This window comes from Stegostoma tigrinum, chromosome 24 (assembly GCF_030684315.1).
Source record: "Stegostoma tigrinum isolate sSteTig4 chromosome 24, sSteTig4.hap1, whole genome shotgun sequence".
Taxonomy (NCBI): Eukaryota; Metazoa; Chordata; class Chondrichthyes; order Orectolobiformes; family Stegostomatidae; genus Stegostoma; species Stegostoma tigrinum.
In genome coordinates, this window is record NC_081377.1 from 30,269,872 (window position 1) to 30,289,360 (window position 19,489).

General features: G+C 39.4%; 1 protein-coding gene across 2 annotated transcripts; it reads right to left on the minus strand.

Annotated features, from left to right (window-relative positions):
- Window positions 1-214: 214 nt before the first annotated feature.
- On the minus strand, window positions 215-19,474 carry LOC125464976 (dnaJ homolog subfamily C member 5-like). 2 transcript variants are annotated; one of them, XM_048557969.2, is made up of 5 exons: window positions 19,342-19,474; window positions 10,281-10,396; window positions 8,604-8,817; window positions 5,242-5,365; window positions 215-1,562 (listed from the first exon to the last, which is right to left on the minus strand). In XM_048557969.2, exons 2-5 carry the CDS (start codon window positions 10,385-10,387, stop codon window positions 1,465-1,467), a joined length of 543 nt encoding a protein of 180 aa, XP_048413926.1. In that variant the 5' UTR covers window positions 10,388-10,396; window positions 19,342-19,474; the 3' UTR covers window positions 215-1,464. The 2 variants fall into 2 exon arrangements, with proteins under 2 accessions (XP_048413926.1, XP_048413927.1); XM_048557970.2 differs by lacking the exon at window positions 19,342-19,474 and adding an exon at window positions 13,463-13,658.
- Window positions 19,475-19,489: the final 15 nt, after the last annotated feature.

Consider the following 19,489-nt stretch of genomic DNA (forward strand, 5'->3'; position numbering starts at 1 on the left):
TAGTTCTTATTCAATACCAATTATAATACCTCAAGTGAAATCTGCTATAAAGCAAAGAATAGTAATCAGCAGATGTGCAAAGTGATGTAAAATGTATGCTTTTTACAGGCTTGTGAATGGCTCAATTTAAAGCCAATATCAATTGTGCCCTTAACCACTTGACAGACTTCAAATTTACAATATAATATTTAGACTGTGAAGTTGTCAGCTTCAATATTGTACACAGTGCATTTTATTCATTAAATCCTATTTGGGGCAGCATTGGTTCATGGAGACCCTAGTCAACAAAATTAGTGCCAAATGTTTCCACGGTTACAAATTGCACAAAACATCATCTTATTTAATTACTATTTTCCCATAATTCCTAAATATCCACGTGGTTTTCTGTTTTTAAGAATGCCCTTAATTCCACAATGCAGAGGAAGACAAATTTCACTCCAAGTGTTCCACTCTGATAACTAGTTACAGAGCACAGCAATATCAGGTCAGGTGCATGGGCTGAGCGTGATGCCAGGGGAGCATTGCAAATGGGGAATGTTACAAATTTCAAAGGGTTAGTGGAACAATTTTGGCACATGGATATTGAACAGTAGGAAGGATAATGTGCGATAGGAAGTAGGGATGACACTTGGGACCATTTTGATGGCCTTCTCCAATCTGATACCTTCATTTTCCTTTGACTCTTCACTAATGAGATAATAATGGAATTAGGGATTGATTGACTGGCAGTGAAGGGGAGAGGATCATGAATCTACCCTGGCTCTGCCACTGTTAAGGAAAGTGAGACATAGCACCATCTAATGCCATTTTTTAAAATCACTATTGAAGCTTAAGTGAATAACCATCTAACAACTTTACATTTTCACCCTTTTCTGTAGCGAGAATGGTGAGAATGTCCAAATCCATTTCATATGGAGTGCATAAAAAAGAGAATATTGATGCATGAAGCTTAATGTACACAGAAGGGATGAGGGAATATATTGAGATGGGCAGGTTGGGAACAGGCTATTGGAGGGATGGTGGCTTGTGTCAAGCATTAATTCTGGCATAGACCAACTGAGCCAAAAGGTCTTGCTGTAGATTTTACTGCAATATTTTGGGAAGGTTATGGAGTTTTTTTCAAGTGGTGCATTATGTTTTAGCCATATTCCTTGGAATTTGCTTGATTAACCTAGGAAATTAAGAAGGAAATTCCCACAGATTTACTTTTCCAGAATTTGGCTCATGGTTTGTTTCTTCAAGGAAGGTTGAAGTATAAGGTTTACTTGACAGAGGGAGCACGTTTATACCTTTTCACATATAATTCGGTATGAAACAGAGAGGCAAAGCAGAGTGTGCAGCAATTAAACTCCCTTCTGTGCCATAAACATATGAAAGTAATGACTTATTTTGAAAGTTCTACTAAGTCTTCAAGACGTTGAATTGGGCTGTAATATCCACTGAAAGCAAATGTCTCAAATCTCCTTATTTAACTGTGTTGTAGCGGCTATCATACTCCTGGTTTAATGGACTGTTTTCAGTATATATGGTGTATGGCTGATCCAAGATAGGGTTTGAATCATCTGAAACAGAAAATAGATGTAAAGTTCAAGATAAACATATTAAAACAATAAAGATTTCTCAGTAGGTAGTACTTTACCCTTGATGCAGAGATTGAGAGTTCAACTTCCACCCAATAAACTTGAGCATATAATACAAGGCTAATCCTTACAATGCTGTAGTAAGGGAGTGTTGATTAATATGTTAAATTTCAGTGCCACAATGATATACAAATTAGTTGATCCCTTTTCCATTTGAACAATGACTACACCTTGTAAGTATTTCATGAGGTGTGAAGTTCTTCGGGTCATCCAGAGGTGTGAAAGGTGTTATCTAATGCAGGTCTTTCTTTCATTCAGTTAGGAATTTATACTGTACAAGTGTTTAATGCTACCATCTGTGTAGCACTATTCCTCAGAGACTGGATTGTTATTGGTTCAATTTTTTGCTGAATTAGCTCATTTCAGCTGGGGAATTGGTTAAAATTACAGTGACAGAAAAATAAGTGAAAAGAAAAAAACCATTTGTCTCATCAAGGCCAATTCCTGTAGCGTGCAAACTCCCTTCGCTACCTCAACTCTCTACTAGAATCCAGAATGCTTCTGGCAAAATTGTCTACATTTTCTCTTTAAATATCCTAACTCCAGTGCTCATCAACAACTATCTGGCTCTCTAGTATTAAAACACTGCAATCACCATCCCTCAAGTGACCTCATCCTTGCATTGAATACCATCCCTTCAGTACTTTAACTCCCCATAGAAATCCTTTCTTTGTTTGTTCAACTCTGATAAAAGATCGCCCCATCAATAACAACTTTCCCAATTAAACCGTTCCTCCCATATCTTTTCACTCAAACCCCATTCTTCCAGTACTCTAACCAACCCATCAAAACACATTCCTCCTATATCCTTAACCTTCCATTAAACCCACTCCTCCAGTATCCTAACCCTCCTATTGAATCCTATTTCTTCAGTATCCTAACTCTCCGATTGAAACTCATTGTTATCTGTGCTATTATTCTGATGTACTTATGTAATATGATTTATTATATATATTTCACTGTATCTTGATACATGTGACAATAATAAATCAAATCAAAGATTTGTTAATCTATTATTCACCTCAGCAGCAACCTGTAGACTAGGGAAGTGTAAGTTCCTGCTTCTAATCATATCTTATTCACTGTTTGTTTTATTTGCTCATGAGATGTGGGTATTACTAGCTGGCCTGAAATTTGTTGCTCATCCCTAACTGCTCTGGAGAAAGTAATAGTGAGCTGCTTTCTTGAAACACAGCAGTCCATTGGGTCCAAATGCACCCACACTGCTGTCAGGGAAGGCGTTCCGGAGATTGACTGTGACAATGCAGCAGTCCTCTCATTATGACCAGCTCCCTTCTTGAGTCCATTCACACGTCAATTTGTACAGCTCAGAGCACAATGGAGGACAATATTAAGTTATCATTCATAAGTACAGGAGTTTTTCAGATATCATGTCTTTAACACTTACACCCCATATGTGACCATGTTAGTAAATTGGGGGTCCCCTGTAGTTCTAAATCAGGGTGGCATGTGGCTTGGAGGGGAACATGCAGATGTTGGTTTTCCCATATGCCATTTTAGCTAACAAAGTCCCAGTTTGGAAACTTCTCCTAACAGACCCTTGTTGAATTGCCGCATTGCATCTTGTAGATAATGTATACTGTTGCCACTGTGCATCTCTCGTGAAAGCAGGGGTGCTTGGAGAATGCATAAGACCATGTCACGTTCAGCTATAATAGGCCATTCAGGGGTGATGTCAGGAAGCAGATCTTCACACAACGGATAGTGGAAATAGGGAACTGTCTCCCAAAAGGTGATGTCTTAATGGAATAAAACATGGACTATTAATTATCTAATTCCATTGTCCAATTTAAAGTTGGGACTTTTGTGGATTGAAATGATGTTTTATAAAAGGCACCAAAAACACAGACTCAAAATGACCACAGCAATCACCTATCCACGTAGGTTGGCTAAGTTTCATGAGATCAATGTGGGTTAAACAAAGGACAGACAAGCTGAAATTAGCATATCTTCCTAACGGTAATGAAATCAGCCAGGAAGCCCCTTGAGGAAGTGTTAAAAAGTTGCCATTAACCAGTTTGATTCATTCTTTTTGAAAATGTTCGTGTGCAACCTCACCTCCAGTTAATAAATGTGAGAGCATAATGTCTACAAAGATGTAACAAAACCAAGCTGTGTCTCAAAGAGTTGTTTTTGACTGAGAGAGAAGATGAAACTAAGGAATCAGCACTGAACGTGGGCTATGGACACTTTTTTTTCAGAAGGAATAAGTACCTAGATTGGAGAGAAATATCAGGACACTGAGAACTCAAAGGATAACTACATTATACGTTATTGTTAATCCTGCTAGATACCAATAATCAACTATAGTGTTAAGTTAAAACTTCTACCTCAAACACTCCCTAATGATTTTAAATTGTATATTCTTTTATCTTACTTCATACTGGACCCCATCTCCTTTCAACTTTCTTTTGTGTGTGTCTCCCTGTGTGATTTCATTTGAAGTTCTATGATGAATTTGGCAACTATTATTTTTCTCAAGGTTAGTAGGTAGTTGCTTTTCCTTTCACTCAAGAAAGCTTTGTAATTGCCTCCTTACTGTTTACAGTAAAAAAAGTCAGCTACATTTTGATTGGAGAAAAAGTGTACCCACATGCTAAAAAAGAACATAAATCTTTGTTGCAACCAACAGGGAAATTAAAAAGAAGGAAAACATTTCACCCATCTGTACTTGGTCAGAATGAAATCAGAAGCTCAGTGTCTGGGACAGCACTACAAACTAGTGAAAGAATTAGATAGGGAAACTAAACTTTTCCTTCACAATCTATTTTAAAAATGTTTAAAAAAAATCTTCAGTCTGTAGCACTACAAGGTGACAACATTTAGTGTCAATGTTTTCATAGAACAGGCTGAAATAACTTATGAACCTGGAAGCAAATTACTTCCTGGTTTCCTAGTTAAAGGGCTTGTGGGAAAATGTATGGAGGGGCCACGGGTTAAAGTTTACTAGGAGAGTGAATTTAAGCCTCTGGTAACAGTGGGGATAGTCCCAAGTCTATTATGTTTCTGAGTCAGCAGGCAAGAAAATTGCTCTTTCTTTCCCTCAAGAAGACCTTTGTAATTGTCTCCATTTTGATCCCGATGAAAAAAATTAATGACATTTTAATTGAGGAAATGAATAGCCACATGCTGCAAAGAACTTAAAAACTAGAGAACTGCAGTTGTTGGGAATCAGAAATTGCTGAAAAAACTCAGCAGGTCTGTGGAGAGAAAGTAGAGTTCATGTTTCGGGGCCAAATCTGTTATGACCAATTAGCAAGGCTGGAAAGAAGGGAGCTGATTCGCACTCACACTTTTTTGTAACTATGCTGGTGAGAAAATTGGAGCTTTAAAGATGAAAATTGATAGAATTTTGGTGAGTAGGGATTGTCAGCAAATAAACAATAGGAGTATGATACAAATGAAATGTGGAACAAGCTTGAGGGGCTCATGGTCTCCTGTTGGAGAGATCTCTGTACCCCGGCAGGAATCAACTTTGGAAGGGCAGGATGAAAATCAGAAGGATAAATACAGGAGTTAGCATTTTCATATGGGTCTGATGGATGTTTAACTTGCAAATCCATTACCATGTGTTCCTCACCTGTGGGAATGTCCTCAGAGCTTTCTGCGGTTTGATCAGCCTTCGGTAAACACTTGCCACAGCAGAAACAACAACACAAACAGCAGCAACAGCAAGTGATAATTGTACAGAAATAGGCCAAAAACTGCAAGAGAAGCAAAGCTTTCAGTACACAATAGGGGAGAAAAAAATGAGTCATATAAACAATGAGACCAGATATTACAACTGCCCTACATTGAAACCCAAGGACATTAGTCCTAATGGTAAGAGCCTGAACAGCAGTGCCAATATTGGATAAGATGTATTCAATTCCTTTTACTGAAGCCACTACCAACAACTTCCCTTTTGTATTCATTTCTTTACTTAAATTATCCAAGAACATTTTTGCCAGTACCTGATCTCATTAAAGTTTGATCAACCCTTTGATGGAAGCAAGTCCTGTAACTTGCAACAAATCCTCGGGAGATTAACAGCCCCAGTGTAGACTACATAACATAATGTAGGGCTATCCACCTTCTGATTGCAGGTGGTCACAGGAGAGTTTGACATCTTCAAATAGTTAGATAAATGTGATAGGAAAGAGCTATATTGTTCAGATGTGAGGGTTACCAGGCAAAATGAAATTGTGCAAAGTGATGGAGAGATAACATCCTGCCTAATGGTTCAATGGCGTTTGTTATTTCAGTAACTGCCTTCTGCATAAAATTTGATGGACAGACGAATCAGAATGTGTAATCAGCAAATTTATTGGTAAGGGAATGAAAAATATTAAAGGAATGCTGAAACAATATGAAGTTAGGAAAGGACATAAAAGATTGGATGCAAGGGAAGAGAAATAAAAATTAATTTGAGGTCTGTTCGACCCTTAACTTGGGACTGTTAATGTGCATGGACTTTCCTGTGAATTTGCAATGTTTAGCTGTATTTAATTAATGTCAAGAATAGTTATTGCCATTTAGCAAATAAATCTGTCCATAATGACCTGGAATACTATAAATACTACTACTTTGACTAATTTGAGAAAGAACACCCATTTCCCTCCCCCTCATTTAAATAATCAGAATAATATTGCATGATAAGAGGCCATTCAACCCATATTGCACCCAATTAGCCATACTGCCTTTCCATTTCCCACGATACTGAAAAAAAATTCATTTCATGGTTTTATCCAATTCCCTTTTGAAAGTTGATACTAAATCTGCTCCCACCCTAGTTAACTTAAAAATATAAATAGAAAGCGTATCAAAAACCATTTTTCTAAAATATTTTTCATCTGACTTTGTGTTATGAAATTGTTAGTTATTCAAGTTTTCATTTAACTTTTATTAGCTGCAAGGAAAATATCAGGCAAATCTCCAGCACATTCTGCAGTAGTCCTGGTGGAATCAGAAGGGCCGAACTTTATCTAAGATTACAAAGGGAACTTGAAAAATTAGACCAATGGACCGAGGAATGGCAGATGAAGTTTAAATAAAAGCAAGATATTGTACTTTGGTAAGATGATCAAGGGCAAACTTGATATCATTAATGGTACGGCCCTGAGTGATGTTGAACTGAGAGACAGGGGTTCAGAGTACGTAGTTCATTGAAAGTTGCATCATGGTTAGACAGGGTGGTAAAGAAGGCATTTGGCATGCTCGCCTTCATTGTTCAGACCACTGAGTATAGGAGTTGGGATGTCATGTACAGAATGTTGGTGAGGCCACTTTTGGAGCACTGCGTGCAGTTGTCGTTCCCCTGCTATAGGAAGGTTATTATTAAATTGGAGATGCTAAAAAAACAAAGACGTTACAGGACTGGAGGGTCTGAGTTATAAGGCATGGTAGCTCAGTGGTTAGCACTGCTGCCCACAGCGCCAGGGACCCAGATTCGATTCTATCCTCAGGTTACTGTCTGTGTGGACGTTGCACACTCTCCCCATGCCTGCATGGGTTTTGTTCGGGTGTTCCAGTTTCCTCCCACAGTCTGAAGGTGTGCAAGTTAGGTGGATTGGCTGTGCTAAATTGCCCTGCAGTGTTCAGAGATGTGTAGGTTAGGTGAGTTAGCCATGGGAAATGCATGGTCACAGGGATAAGGTAGTGAGTTGGGTCTGGGTGGGATGATCTTTGGAGGGTCAGTTCAACTTGATGGGCCAAATGGCCTGCTTCCATACTGTAGGGATTCTATGATAGTTTTAGGATATTTTAAACTGGAGCATAGGAGGTTGAGGGCTGATCTTATAGAGGTTTTTAAAATCATGAGGCACATAGATAAAATGAACAGCAAATATCTTTTCTCTAGGGTTGGGAAGTTCAAAATTAGAGGGCCTAATTTTAAGGTGAGCAGAGAAAGATTGAAAAGGGACCTGAGGGGCAACATTTTCACATAGAGGGTCATTCATATGTGAAATGAACTGCCAGAGGAAGTGGTAGACGTAAGTACAGTTACACCATTTAAAATACATTTGAACAGGTACATGAATAGAAAAGGGTTAGATGGATGTAGGCCAAACACAGGCAAATAGGATGCATTTAGCTGGGAAACTTGGAAAGCATGGATGAGTTGGACCGAAATATCTGTTTCCATGCTGTATGGCTCTATGACTGTATTCCCTCAGCATTACATAAGAAATCAGCCTGGATTCCCTTGTCTCCGAAGGTGGATGTGCTATCACACTGCCAAGTTTCCATGAAACCTAAGTAAGAGATGGAGAATGTGTAAGATAGAGGATTTAAGGTTGAACTGAACAGGAGAGGGAGGTTCCTCCTCCAATATTAAGGGGAGGACAGGACTGTGTTAGACTGTGATCGTATATTTGTGAATAAACTACCAATCGGCCTATATAATATAGTAACATGACTAAGGTGCTGGAAGGCACCCAATGACCATGGATAGTTAACTAATTTAGGAAAGAGAAGGGGAGGAGAGAGACACAATTGGGAACATGATTATCATTCACTCCATGCCAAATCATAGCACTGTGCCCAAAACAAGCACAATCATGGTCTCAAGTATCAACCGGTTGGAATTCAAGTTGCATCTCCCAGACACAGAAGATGCAAGAGGGGACAAAAAAATTGGAATGTTAACATAAAATGGTGTATTATTTTAATTTATTTTGAACACATTTATTTAATCCTTACAAAAATATCTTGTAGGTTTTGGATAAGAGAGATTCCATAGGCTACCAGTCAAGAATCACCAAATCAGATCATCAAGATTGGATGGAAAGGTTGGGCAAAGCTAGGAATGACGTGTCATGTGACCAATAATGGAAGTGTGAGGGCAGAGTAATTAGGTGATGAGAAATGGAGGAAGGGCAGAGTTCAAGAGACAAAATCTCCTGGAATGTGTCCAACAAATGTTGATAATGGGAGATGCAGTGCACGAGCAACATAGCTTACCTTTATGCAGCAGTTATTCTTTGAGGCTAGGATGTTTTCCCCATCGTCCCCAAGCATGGAGGCCATTTGCAGCCCGACTGAGCCATATGAGTCATAGATACGCTTCTTCTTTTCATCAGACAGTATGGCATTGGCTCTGTTTATTTCTTTGAACAGCTCAGCAGCTGTAGGGTCATCTGGATTTTTATCTGGGTGATATCTCAGTGCCAGCTTTCTACATTACAATCAGACACAGAATCAGTGGCAGTCAAGAACAACTGACAGAGGCAGCAATTATCCTTCTTAAAATATTCTTTCTGGAACTAGTTCTTCTGGATGGTTTCCCATTTTCCTCCCTCCATAAATTTAAACTCACATAAACCCTGCTGCTCTGATTCACTGTAAGACCAAGCCCCATCTCTCAACTCATGCTATTTCCTGATCTGCATTGATTCTCTGTCTGTCTATACCTGAATTTAAATATTCTGCATCTTTATCTTCAAATCCTTCCATAGCTTCACCCACTTCCTTCCTTTGTAACTTGCTCCAGTCCTATTATATTCCAAGGTTTCAGCACACCTTCAATTCTCATTTGCATCACTGCTCTGCCAAGTGTTGGCAATTCTTTTAAGCTGTCCAGACCCTAAGCTCTGAAATTCCCTCCATGAACTTTGTGGCCTCTTTAGCTCTTTTTCTTTCTACAAGATGCTGCTTAAAATCTAACTCCTTGGCAAGCTTTTTGATCACTTGTCTTAACATGTCTTTATGTGACTGTCAAATTTTGTTTGATAATCGTTGCTGTGAAATGCCTTATGATGTTTATCAATGTTAAAGGTGCTTTATAAATGAAAGTTGATGTTAATTTCAATTAGCTGGTGAATGTGGCATGCAGTGTTGGCCACAATCTTTCAGATGGTGGCTCATCCCAGATATTCAGTCTGTAATGAATGAATGGTTTACCAAGTCACCCAATAGTGAAATTATCAGCATCTAATTTAACAAGACTAATCTCATAAAACTCATAAGGTGGTACATGCTACCCACTTGTCTGTGTGCCTCAAACAATGTTAAAAACCTATAGAAGAAAATAAGTATTTGAAATGTAGATGCTAAGATCTACGCTAAAAATTACACACAAGAGAAAATGACAAGGCAATTGAAATTATAAGACCAAAAGGACTGAAATGTTCAAAACAAGCCAGTGTTAGGATTTAGGCCATGTGCCCCAAGGTCTCTTTTGAGAGGTCAAAGTAGAGGGCTGTAGAATGAGGGGTCAGTCTAAATGTCGCTAGGTGACATGGACTGGTGGCAATAGCCATGTGAGCATGCTAAAGAGCAGGTGAGTGTGGCACACCATGAAAGCAGATCTCTTGGCAGGAGTGATTACAAACAGCAGCAAGAAATTGATGACTGGGGCAATCTGAACCAGAGGTTCAAGGCAACAAAGTGGAGGGATGGTCAACTAGGGAGAAATTATTCCCTTTGGCAGGCACAATGTCAAAATTCAAGATGGACCCTTTGAGAGGATGATCGCAAAGACTGGAGTTTACATTTTTCATTGGGATGTCATATATGAGTATCAAAGATAATGGGGCAATGCCAGAAAATAGAGGGAAGACATAGATCAATTATGGTACAATTTAATGATAGAACAAACTCGCGGACCTTAAAAGCCAACTTCCATTGCTGTGTTTCTACCTGTACGCTGCTTTAACCTCTTCTGGCGTAGATTTTCTTGGCAAATGTAGAATCCTATAGAGAGTTTCGCCACTTGTTGAATTTGCTCGCTCCCGTCTATAGGCCATTATAGTTACCTTTGAAAAGTGAAGACAATGAGATAGTTAACAGTTGGTTATCAAAGTCCCATCTGTCCAGAGGACTTCTGTGAAGGCCGACCATACATTTCACAGTTGCTGCTGTCTGCCTGCCTACCAAGAGCAAATGTACATAAATCCTTAGCTGACCCTAATCTACAGTTTAGAAGAGCACAGGCAACGGTTTTTGTCTCAGCTTCTACTGCACAGCTTTAAAGAAAATCTGACAGCCAGGGCATGAACGTATCGAAATTTCCTTCCGCTTCCTACCACTGTCACTTTACTGGATATGCATTGTTGGAAGATGGGGAACGAGTGTGGTTGTTGAATCCAACTTAAGGGCAGCAGCACTGGTGCAGCATCAATTATGATCATTGCCCCGAAAGAGCAGGTCCAAGAGCTAATCTTCCTTCTTTAGTTTTCTAGTGAAAATCCTCCTTTTTACCAACAGCATGGTCTCTGGCTGCTTCTTACTCAGTGACAATCCCACTCATCACTTTGCTGCTTCTGTAGCTGCTGCTATTCTCTGCTCTTCAGAAAATGTCAGCATCCATTCTCCAGTATTTTTTTCTTCCCAAATAAAAACATGAAATTCTCAGTAGGTCATGCAGTAGAGAGAAACAGAGTTAGTGTTTTAGATTGATGACCTTTTTTCTCCATTCTCCAGCCTTCCCTTCCAACAATTCTCCAGTCTATCTCATTCTCTCCCACGATCCTTTCTTAAAATCCTGATCTTCAGCATCCTCTCCACCCTTAATGTAACTATAACTTGGCAAAAGCTATAGAATTGATAAATCAATTCTTTAATTGCCTGTTCCACAATATCAAACAAACTCAAAATTACTGCCAGGCTGTCTAAAATTGTTTTGAAAATAATTTGTAAAAACTGTTTTTCAAATTTTCAAATTCCTTCACTATTGTTCGCAGTTAACTAATCTTTGTGTACATATTGAAAATACTTAAGCTATAGTTTTTTTAAAAAAGCTTTTGATGCTTTTGTTGTATTTACAGTTTCCCACTTAAATTATGAAAATTGTTATGAAAATTTTAAAAAAACATTCTAGGACTTGAGAACATAATCCAGACTGAAACTCCTGTGCTAGTGCAGAGGAAATGCCCCATCAAAGATGCTGTCTTTCAGATGAGACATATTCTGGACTCTCATTTTTCCTCCCAGGTAGAAGGAAACGATTCCATAATCTGATTTTTGGAAAGGAACATTGATGTTCTCCTGGCCAGTATATGTCCCTAAATCAACATCAACTAAGCTAAATGATACTATTATTGCTTTGCTGTTTCTGTGACTTTACTATACACAAAATCGCTGCTCCTTTTTCTATATTTCAACAATGACTATATTTCAAAAGTACATTACGAGTATAAAGTGCTTTGAGAAGTTTGTGTTGAATGGCACTGCAGAAGTCCATACTTATATTTCCATTTACAAACTTTTGGGCTAGAATCTCCGACACAGCACAGCAATAGTGATCATCAATGACTGAAGTGCAGATTTCTAATGGTATCCGAAGTAGGGCATTTCTAGGTGGTGAGCGCACTTGAACTTGGTCCTTTTTTTATCATGGAAACTGGAAAGCAATTAAGAGATTTTTTTCCCTGAAGTCTTTCCTATGCCCTCTGCTGGGAGGTGTGTGTGATTACAGGAACATTCAGAGACCACACAGTTCCCTTTTCAACCACCCACCACAGACACTGACCACCCTGAGCCACACTTGAAGGACAGCAACAAGAGGAGTACACAACTGGTGAATGTGGACCATAAAACAGATGAAATGGGAATGGGGGGCAGCGCCAGAAAAGAAGTCATCCTAAAATAGTGATAACAAAGTGTGGAGCTGGATGAACACAGCAGGCCAAGAAGCATCTTAGGAGCACAAAAGCTGATGTTTCGGGCCTAGACCCTTCTCTCATCCTAAATTAGTGTTGGGAGAAGTTGAAGGTAACTGCAGTTGTTACAGAACTCAATGTAAAATGTCCATTCTGTCATACCACATCCAGTGCACCATTGTGTGATCCTTGCCAATTTCACCCAAAGGTTGGATAGTTCATCATTTCTAACATTTGAATGCCGCTGTTAAAAATCATGGGGTGGCACAGTGGCTCAGTGGTTAGCCCTGCTGCCTCACAGCACCAGGGACCTGGATTTGATTCCAGCCTCAGGCCACAGTCTGTGTGGAGTTTGCATATTCTTCCCGTGTCTGCCTGGGTTTCCTCTCGGTGCTCCGGTTTCCTCCCACATGCTACGTTACCTACAGTGTTCAGGGATGTGTAAATTAGGTTGTTAGCCATGGGAAACACAAGGATATGGCAGGGGCAATGTGTCTATGCAGGATGCTGTTCGGAGGGTTAGTGTGAACTTGTTGGGCTGAATGGCCTATTTCCATACCGTTAGGATTCCATGTAATATGTTGACTAAGATGCGGTCTGTGTTTTTTTTCCCATACTGATTTATGATGTGGGAAAAAACAACTATTAAATTTTTAATCCCACTCCTCTGCTTTCTCTCTCCTCTCCTTCCTCTCCCAACCCTCCTTCTTTGCATTCTACATTCCCTTCTTATACATAATTCCCTTACTTACTCCACAGCTGTCCCACTCAGCTCCTCTGCTGTTCTTCGTCTATCCCACTCCATCTGCATATACCCCTTTTCCTCCACTCTCCCTCTCCCTTCCTTCCTGACTATTCCTTTTCCAATCTTCCACTTCCCCATTCCATTTCTTCCCCTTTACTTCTGCTTCCTTGCTGTCTTCCCCTCTCTCTCCCACCTGTCTGTAATACTGCTTCTTATCCACTCTACTCTCCTATCCCTGTTCACTTGCCCCCTTTTCCTTCTCTCCCTTGCTCTGGAATTATCCTTCTACTGTACCTTCCAGGTTTGCCACTCTTTATGTTTTATAAATTGTCAGGTTTATGCCTTAACTGTTAATACCGCAGCAAACATAAGCTGATTATGGCCCACAAAGCAGCTCCAGCTCAACGCATTTGTAAGGAGGCGTAACTGAGAGCTCTCACTGGGGCTGTTCTGTATTTTCAAAGTTGTTTCCTTACCTCAGTCTTTGCTTGGATCCGTGTGCAGGCAATTATTCTGCTGGCTAGAATATGAATTGGTAAGAAACCTTGTACAAGTACTTCCTGAAATCTGCTGTTGAAGTTCTGTTATGTACATGTAACAAGTCTTGTGATCAGTAAGAAATAGAAAGAAACTGCGTTTTGGATTAGGAGCATAAGACACACCCTCCTGAAAATCAGATGCTATAGCAACTGCTTTACTATCAGAACCATTGAGAAAACCTATTTCACCGCCCTACAGCGGCTGTGCTTACATGCACCACTCATTGTGGATTTGAGATAAACCCGACAAAGCACGAATCTCAATTCCTGACCTGTGTCCATTTAATTCAACAGAACTCATAGGGGTACATATTTTTATTCAATCTGGGCAGGCATGTTATGACACACCTCTGGAGCAGTTGGGACTTAAACCCAGTCCTTCTTGCCCAGAGGTAGGGGCACTAGCTCTGCATAATGACAGCTCTCGATTCTTGAGGTACTAGCAGTGCACAATTGATCACAGTGGGTTTTGGAATCCATGAGGAATCAATCAACCTAGGCTCCACACATGTAATCAGTATCCATGAGGTAAGTGTGTGATTGTCAGGTGGCTTAGCTTGTGATGCTCCTGTTGAATAGCCGTGAAGAACATCTGGCCTCTCAAAAGGATCACGGTTAATTGGGCAAGCTACCACTAGGTTGGAATATCATATAGCTACATTATTCTTTAGTTTAAGCATTCAATTAAACTATCTAAAATCAATAGGTTAAAATAGAAGGCAAATGAATTTCATATGAAATCCAGAGTTGCATTTCAACTTACAAATCTTTACAGTTTAAAAATTACTTCAAAGCAAATAAAACCAGAGCATTCTATCGCTATGGACTCATTGAGAATGTAACTATGATGTCAGCATATTCTATCACCGTGATTTCATGTATCGAGTCAAATGGGCTTCATTGAGTCTAATGGAGAGCGGGGTCTTGTGGCACAGTCAATGGTGCCCCTGCTGCTGATCCAGAACTTCCAGAAAAGCGCACTGATGGTGCATCCAAAGACGTTTGAGCAAATGGCACGTTAAGAACAGAACAGTTTTCTTTTGTTCATGGGACATGGTTATCACTGGCTGGTCTAGCATTTATTGTCCATCCCTAATTGCCCAGACAGCTATTAAAAGTCAACGACACTGTTGTGGGTCTGGAGTCACGTACAGGCAAGACCACGTAAGGACAGCAGATAATCTTCCCTTAAGAACATTAGTGAACTAAATGAGTTTTACAACAATAGGCAGTGGTTTCATGGTTGCAATTAGGATAGACTTTTATTGAATTCTAAACTTGACATTTGCCATGGTGAGATAGGAACCCTGGTCCCAAAAATATGGTCAGCTATGTGATTGAAAGAGATTGGAATCTCTAACATCACCGACTATTGTTCCAGGGTATAATATGCATGTTAAAGTCTAAGTTGTCAGAGCAACTTGGATTGCAGGATAGGACGCCCTGTTGGCACACGACCTGTCTGTTTCAGTTTGGTGCCAACAGCACAGAGTTCAATCTCATTTTGGCTGGATGGATGAACGAATTGCCTGCTTCCAACCCAGGGTGGAGATTGTGGTGCTATAGGTCTGATCTACCTTCAAACAGAGAATTCAAGAAGGTTTTTTTTATAGACTTGTGAGACATGGATGTCCCTGGTTGGCCAGCATTTATTGCCCAACCCTAGTTGCCTTTGAACTGAGTGGCTTACTAAGCCATTTCTGAGGATAGTTGAGAGTCAAACACATTGCTGTCGATCTGGAGTCACATATAGGCCAGACCAGAATGACAGATTTCCTTCCCCGAAGGACATTAGTGAACACTGGTGACATTAAGGTTTATTAGGAAGGTGCTATGGTTGTTTTTAAAACAAGCATGAGATAAAATGGATTGCAAGACTTCTCTTATGTATTAAACTCATAAATAACCAGCAAAGATTATTAATTGCTAGAGTGTAGATTAGTACCTGTGGACATGCTCTGCAAAATTAATTATCATCTTTAGGAGGGGTTGTGGAGAGAATTTTGTGAGAAACATGAATAAATGTCCGAAGTGGCAGAATTGGACAAAGTGTGGCTCAGTGGTTAGCACTGTGCCTCAGAGGGCCAGGAACCTAGGTTCAATTACACCCTTAGATGATTGTCTGGGTGGTGTTTGCACATTCTCCGTGTCTGCGTGGGTTTCCTCCGGATGCTCCGGTTTCCTCCCGCAGACCAAAGATGGGCAGGCTAGGTGGATTGGCCATGCTAAATTGCCCCTAGTGTTCAGGGATGTGTAGATTAGGTGGGTTATAGGGGGATGGGTCTGGGTGGGATGCTCTGAGTGTTGGTGTGGACTTGTTGGGCCGAAGGACCTGTTTCCACACTGCAGGGACTCTATGATCTATGATCACTGATTAGTGTTCTGGACACTAATAATCTCATTCACAATTACTCTTGTGCTCATTTAATTAACATTGGCCCACAGATATCAAAGTCCTGATTTCAAAATGGTCCTCATCTTTGTTACCAAACCTCTGTACAGTCTTTCCTCCACTCCATCCCTATTTCTGTAAGCTACTTCAAGACCTACAACTTTCTAAGTTCTCTCATTCTGTCATCTTGAAATCCTTGATTTTAAGCTCTTCACTTTTGGCATCTAAACCTTCAGATATCCAGAGTCTAAGCTCCAGAATTCCCTCCTTTTGCATCTCCACTGCTCCATCCTCATTTAAGACACGTCTTAAAGTCTCTGTGATCAATTTTAGGTCATCGGTTACGTCAGCACAATGTTTTGTACATGTCTCAAAGTAAAAATTTGTTTGATTATCACTTTTATGAAGTGCCTTAGTAAAATATCCTATGTTAAATGCACCACATAAAGGGGGGTTGTTTTTATTGTTACAGCTGATAAAAATACATCAATTCTGGGTGATCCTACCAAAAACCAAGCTGAAAATGTGGAAAAATGTTTACTGATAATTTTTCAAGTAAATTTGCATTTAGGCAACACCATATCATATCCACGGAACATCCTGAACATCCTTCCGGCCAAAGATATACTTTTAAAATCTGTTAATGCTGGAAATGCAGCAACCTATTTCCATACTGGCCCCACAAACAAGTCAATCATCTGTTTTTAGGGATGTTAGCTCAGGGTTAAATATTGGACAGGACACTGGGCTTGTTTTTCAGAAGAGCACTAGGAGATATTTAACATCCAGCTAACATAGCAGACTGGGGCACAGTTTAATGTTTAAGCTGAAAGGGAACCTCCAATAGTATGGTACACCTTCAGTACTTCATTGGGGGGTATAAGCCTAGATTTTGTGCCTGAATCTCTAGAATGGGAGAAATTCTGAACCTTCTGATTCCAAGACAAGAATGTTATTGATGAATGGTAGCGGACACCCCCGAAGTATGGTGCACAGATATATTTGCTGACACCAACTTTCCAATAATGATCACTGACCACACATGTTCACTGCCAACTATTTCCATGGTATTAAGTCAGTTTTTAAAATTTAAAATGAAAGTTCTACATTGTTTAACACTCTTCCTTTACCTGATATACTGTTCCATTATAAGTTATGTTATTATTAAATATCATCACTATTTGTTAAACCATCTTTAGGGGCAACATTGCTGCTAACGCACATTCTCCTGGGTATCAGCAAGTGCAGACACAGTGCAAAGAGTTCCACAGTACATTCTAAAATTACATTGCAGCAATTAAGGCATCTAAGAAAAGGACTAGATAGGGCTACATAGATTGAACATGTTGTGCACATATTAAGTATTGGATCATAATAAGCTGTGTGGGCGTGAGAACATGTTTCTTGTGCTGGATTTGATTTATGAGTGGGATAGTGACCCCTAATGTATGCAAGTGGTATGTGACAAGGAACAAGAATTTTTTTACACATCCACATCCAGGGCTCCCAACCTGTGGTTAGTTGTATTCCTTGAGGTTTCATCACATAAATTGCCTTAAGCACCATTCATTTGTCAACCAACACATTTTGACTTTCCTGTACCGATTAGAAAGCGCAAGACTCATCACCTAATTAGATGATGTTTGATCACTAGCCAAGATAGTGCCTATTTTCAATATTTTCATTTCTGACATGAAGAAATGTACAAAGAAAATGATTTTAAAAAGTCTCTTCTTCTGCAGACAGCAGTGACCTGGACATAGAACTTCAATTCCTGGAGCACTGGAATAGAACGCTATCTGCAACATTTGGGCCTGCCACATTTTTGCTAAATGATATCCAAGAATAGTAAACTGACAGCAAGCAGGAATCAGCATCATATATTGAGCTGTTGCTAAAATTCCCAACATCTGTGGGATTTTCACAACATTATATTCACAAGACAAAGCTGAACATTTGAATATACATTCAATGTTGGAAGCACAAACATTAAAGTAATGCAAAGAGTGGCGGTGATGAATAACTCCCAAGTGAAATTTTGATACTAATGATGGTAAGATAACGGAAAGCCTCCCCAAGTGTCTTCACATCACTAAGGATCAATGTAGAAGTAATTTCTTTTAATTTAAAAAACAGAGTTCTGTCTGGTGTATGGATTCTATTTTAGAAATTCAAGACAAAAGTCATTATTTTCCATTCAGCAATGAGTGTAAAGCATTAAATATATATTCAAATTCATTCAATACGCATATAATTTCATTCAATAAAAGCAAATTTCAGCGGCTGTTGGAATTCTGAAAGTCTTATGAAGTCATACCAGAGTCGTCACATTAACTCTTTTTCTCCACTGCTGCCAGATCTGCTGAGTTTCTCCAGTATCTGTTTATAATTTCCTTTAATGCAGTTTATATGCAAAAAAATTGATTAAAAAGTTTCGAAGACTTGTTCCTTCTGTGGTCCACAAGGAGAATTTAGTTAAGTGCAAATGTCCCGAGCATAGAGGAAATGAAAATAAAAGCCATTTCTGTTGCGTTTTGCACACTGGCCAAAACGCTCGCCGCAAATTAAATATTTTTTGGAGTGTAATTGTTACTTATTCTGGTTCCCGGGAGTTAGAAATAATCGTATTTTAGACTCAAGGCTGGAATTTCATATTTCTTGCTGCTCTCGGTGTAATTGATTGCTTGATACATTGTTATTAGGCACGTGGGGCCGTGAATACGACACCCAGGATACATAATATGTAACATTTAGTTCCCATCCCATGACGTGTACTATACTGTAACAGTATAGCAGAAAATTACTGTTAGAAAATAGGAAATATGGCTGGCATCGTGGGAGCAATCAGATAATCTACTGAGTAGATTTTTTTGGGAACATACAATAATCAGACAAGCAACAAAATAGTCCTAAAGTAGCTTTTTAAGGCACCAACTTGGGCAGATTCTGTGTTTCTTACACATTTTACTCATTCTTTCCAGCATTAGAACTTAGAATTGGAGAATTAGAGTTCTACAGTGAATCCAAAACTGAAAAGATTGGGAGAATATGTTTAAAAATAACAGATTGCGGATGCTGGATATCTGAAGTATATAAAAAACTTCATCTGTGAAGAAAGAAAGTTATGTTTCAAATCCAGTCTGACTCTTCTTTAGAATGTGACTTTAAAAAAAGTATTTTCTTGCCAGACGTAAAAGAAGTCTGATTTAAGGATATTAAAATATTTCGAAACAAATGTTTAACAGGCGATCTCAAATTATTAAAGCGTGAATTACGTATCACAATAAATAATTAAAATATGGAGAACCAAGGAAAAGTGGATGTTGGAAAACTTATGCAAAAACAGAATTAGAAATTTCTGGAGAAACTCAGCACGCCTGGCAGCATCTGTGGTAAGAGAGAGAAACGTCTCGAGTCCACTGACCTTTTTACAGATCCGCTAAATTTCTTTAGCAATTTCTAATTTCATCGCACGACGGTAAGCCCTTGCCAGTATTAAAAATGGCGACGCCAGGATAGACACGATCTAAAACGGGCCGGAAGGCGGTGCTGTGCACGTGATGATGACGTGA

What these genes read in the sequence shown, in the direction of transcription:
- LOC125464976 (XM_048557969.2), bottom strand. Translation starts at nt 10,387, where the DNA reads ATGGCCTATAGACGGGAGCGAGCAAATTCAACAAGTGGCGAAACTCTC. An exon ending in GAGGTTAAAGCAGCGTACAG is followed by an intron (nt 8,818 to 10,280) that starts GTAGAAACACAG and finishes ATTGTAATGTAG; the next exon opens with AAAGCTGGCACTGAGATATC. An exon ending in AGAATAACTGCTGCATAAAG is followed by an intron (nt 5,366 to 8,603) that starts GTAAGCTATGTT and finishes CTTCTCTTGCAG; the next exon opens with TTTTTGGCCTATTTCTGTAC.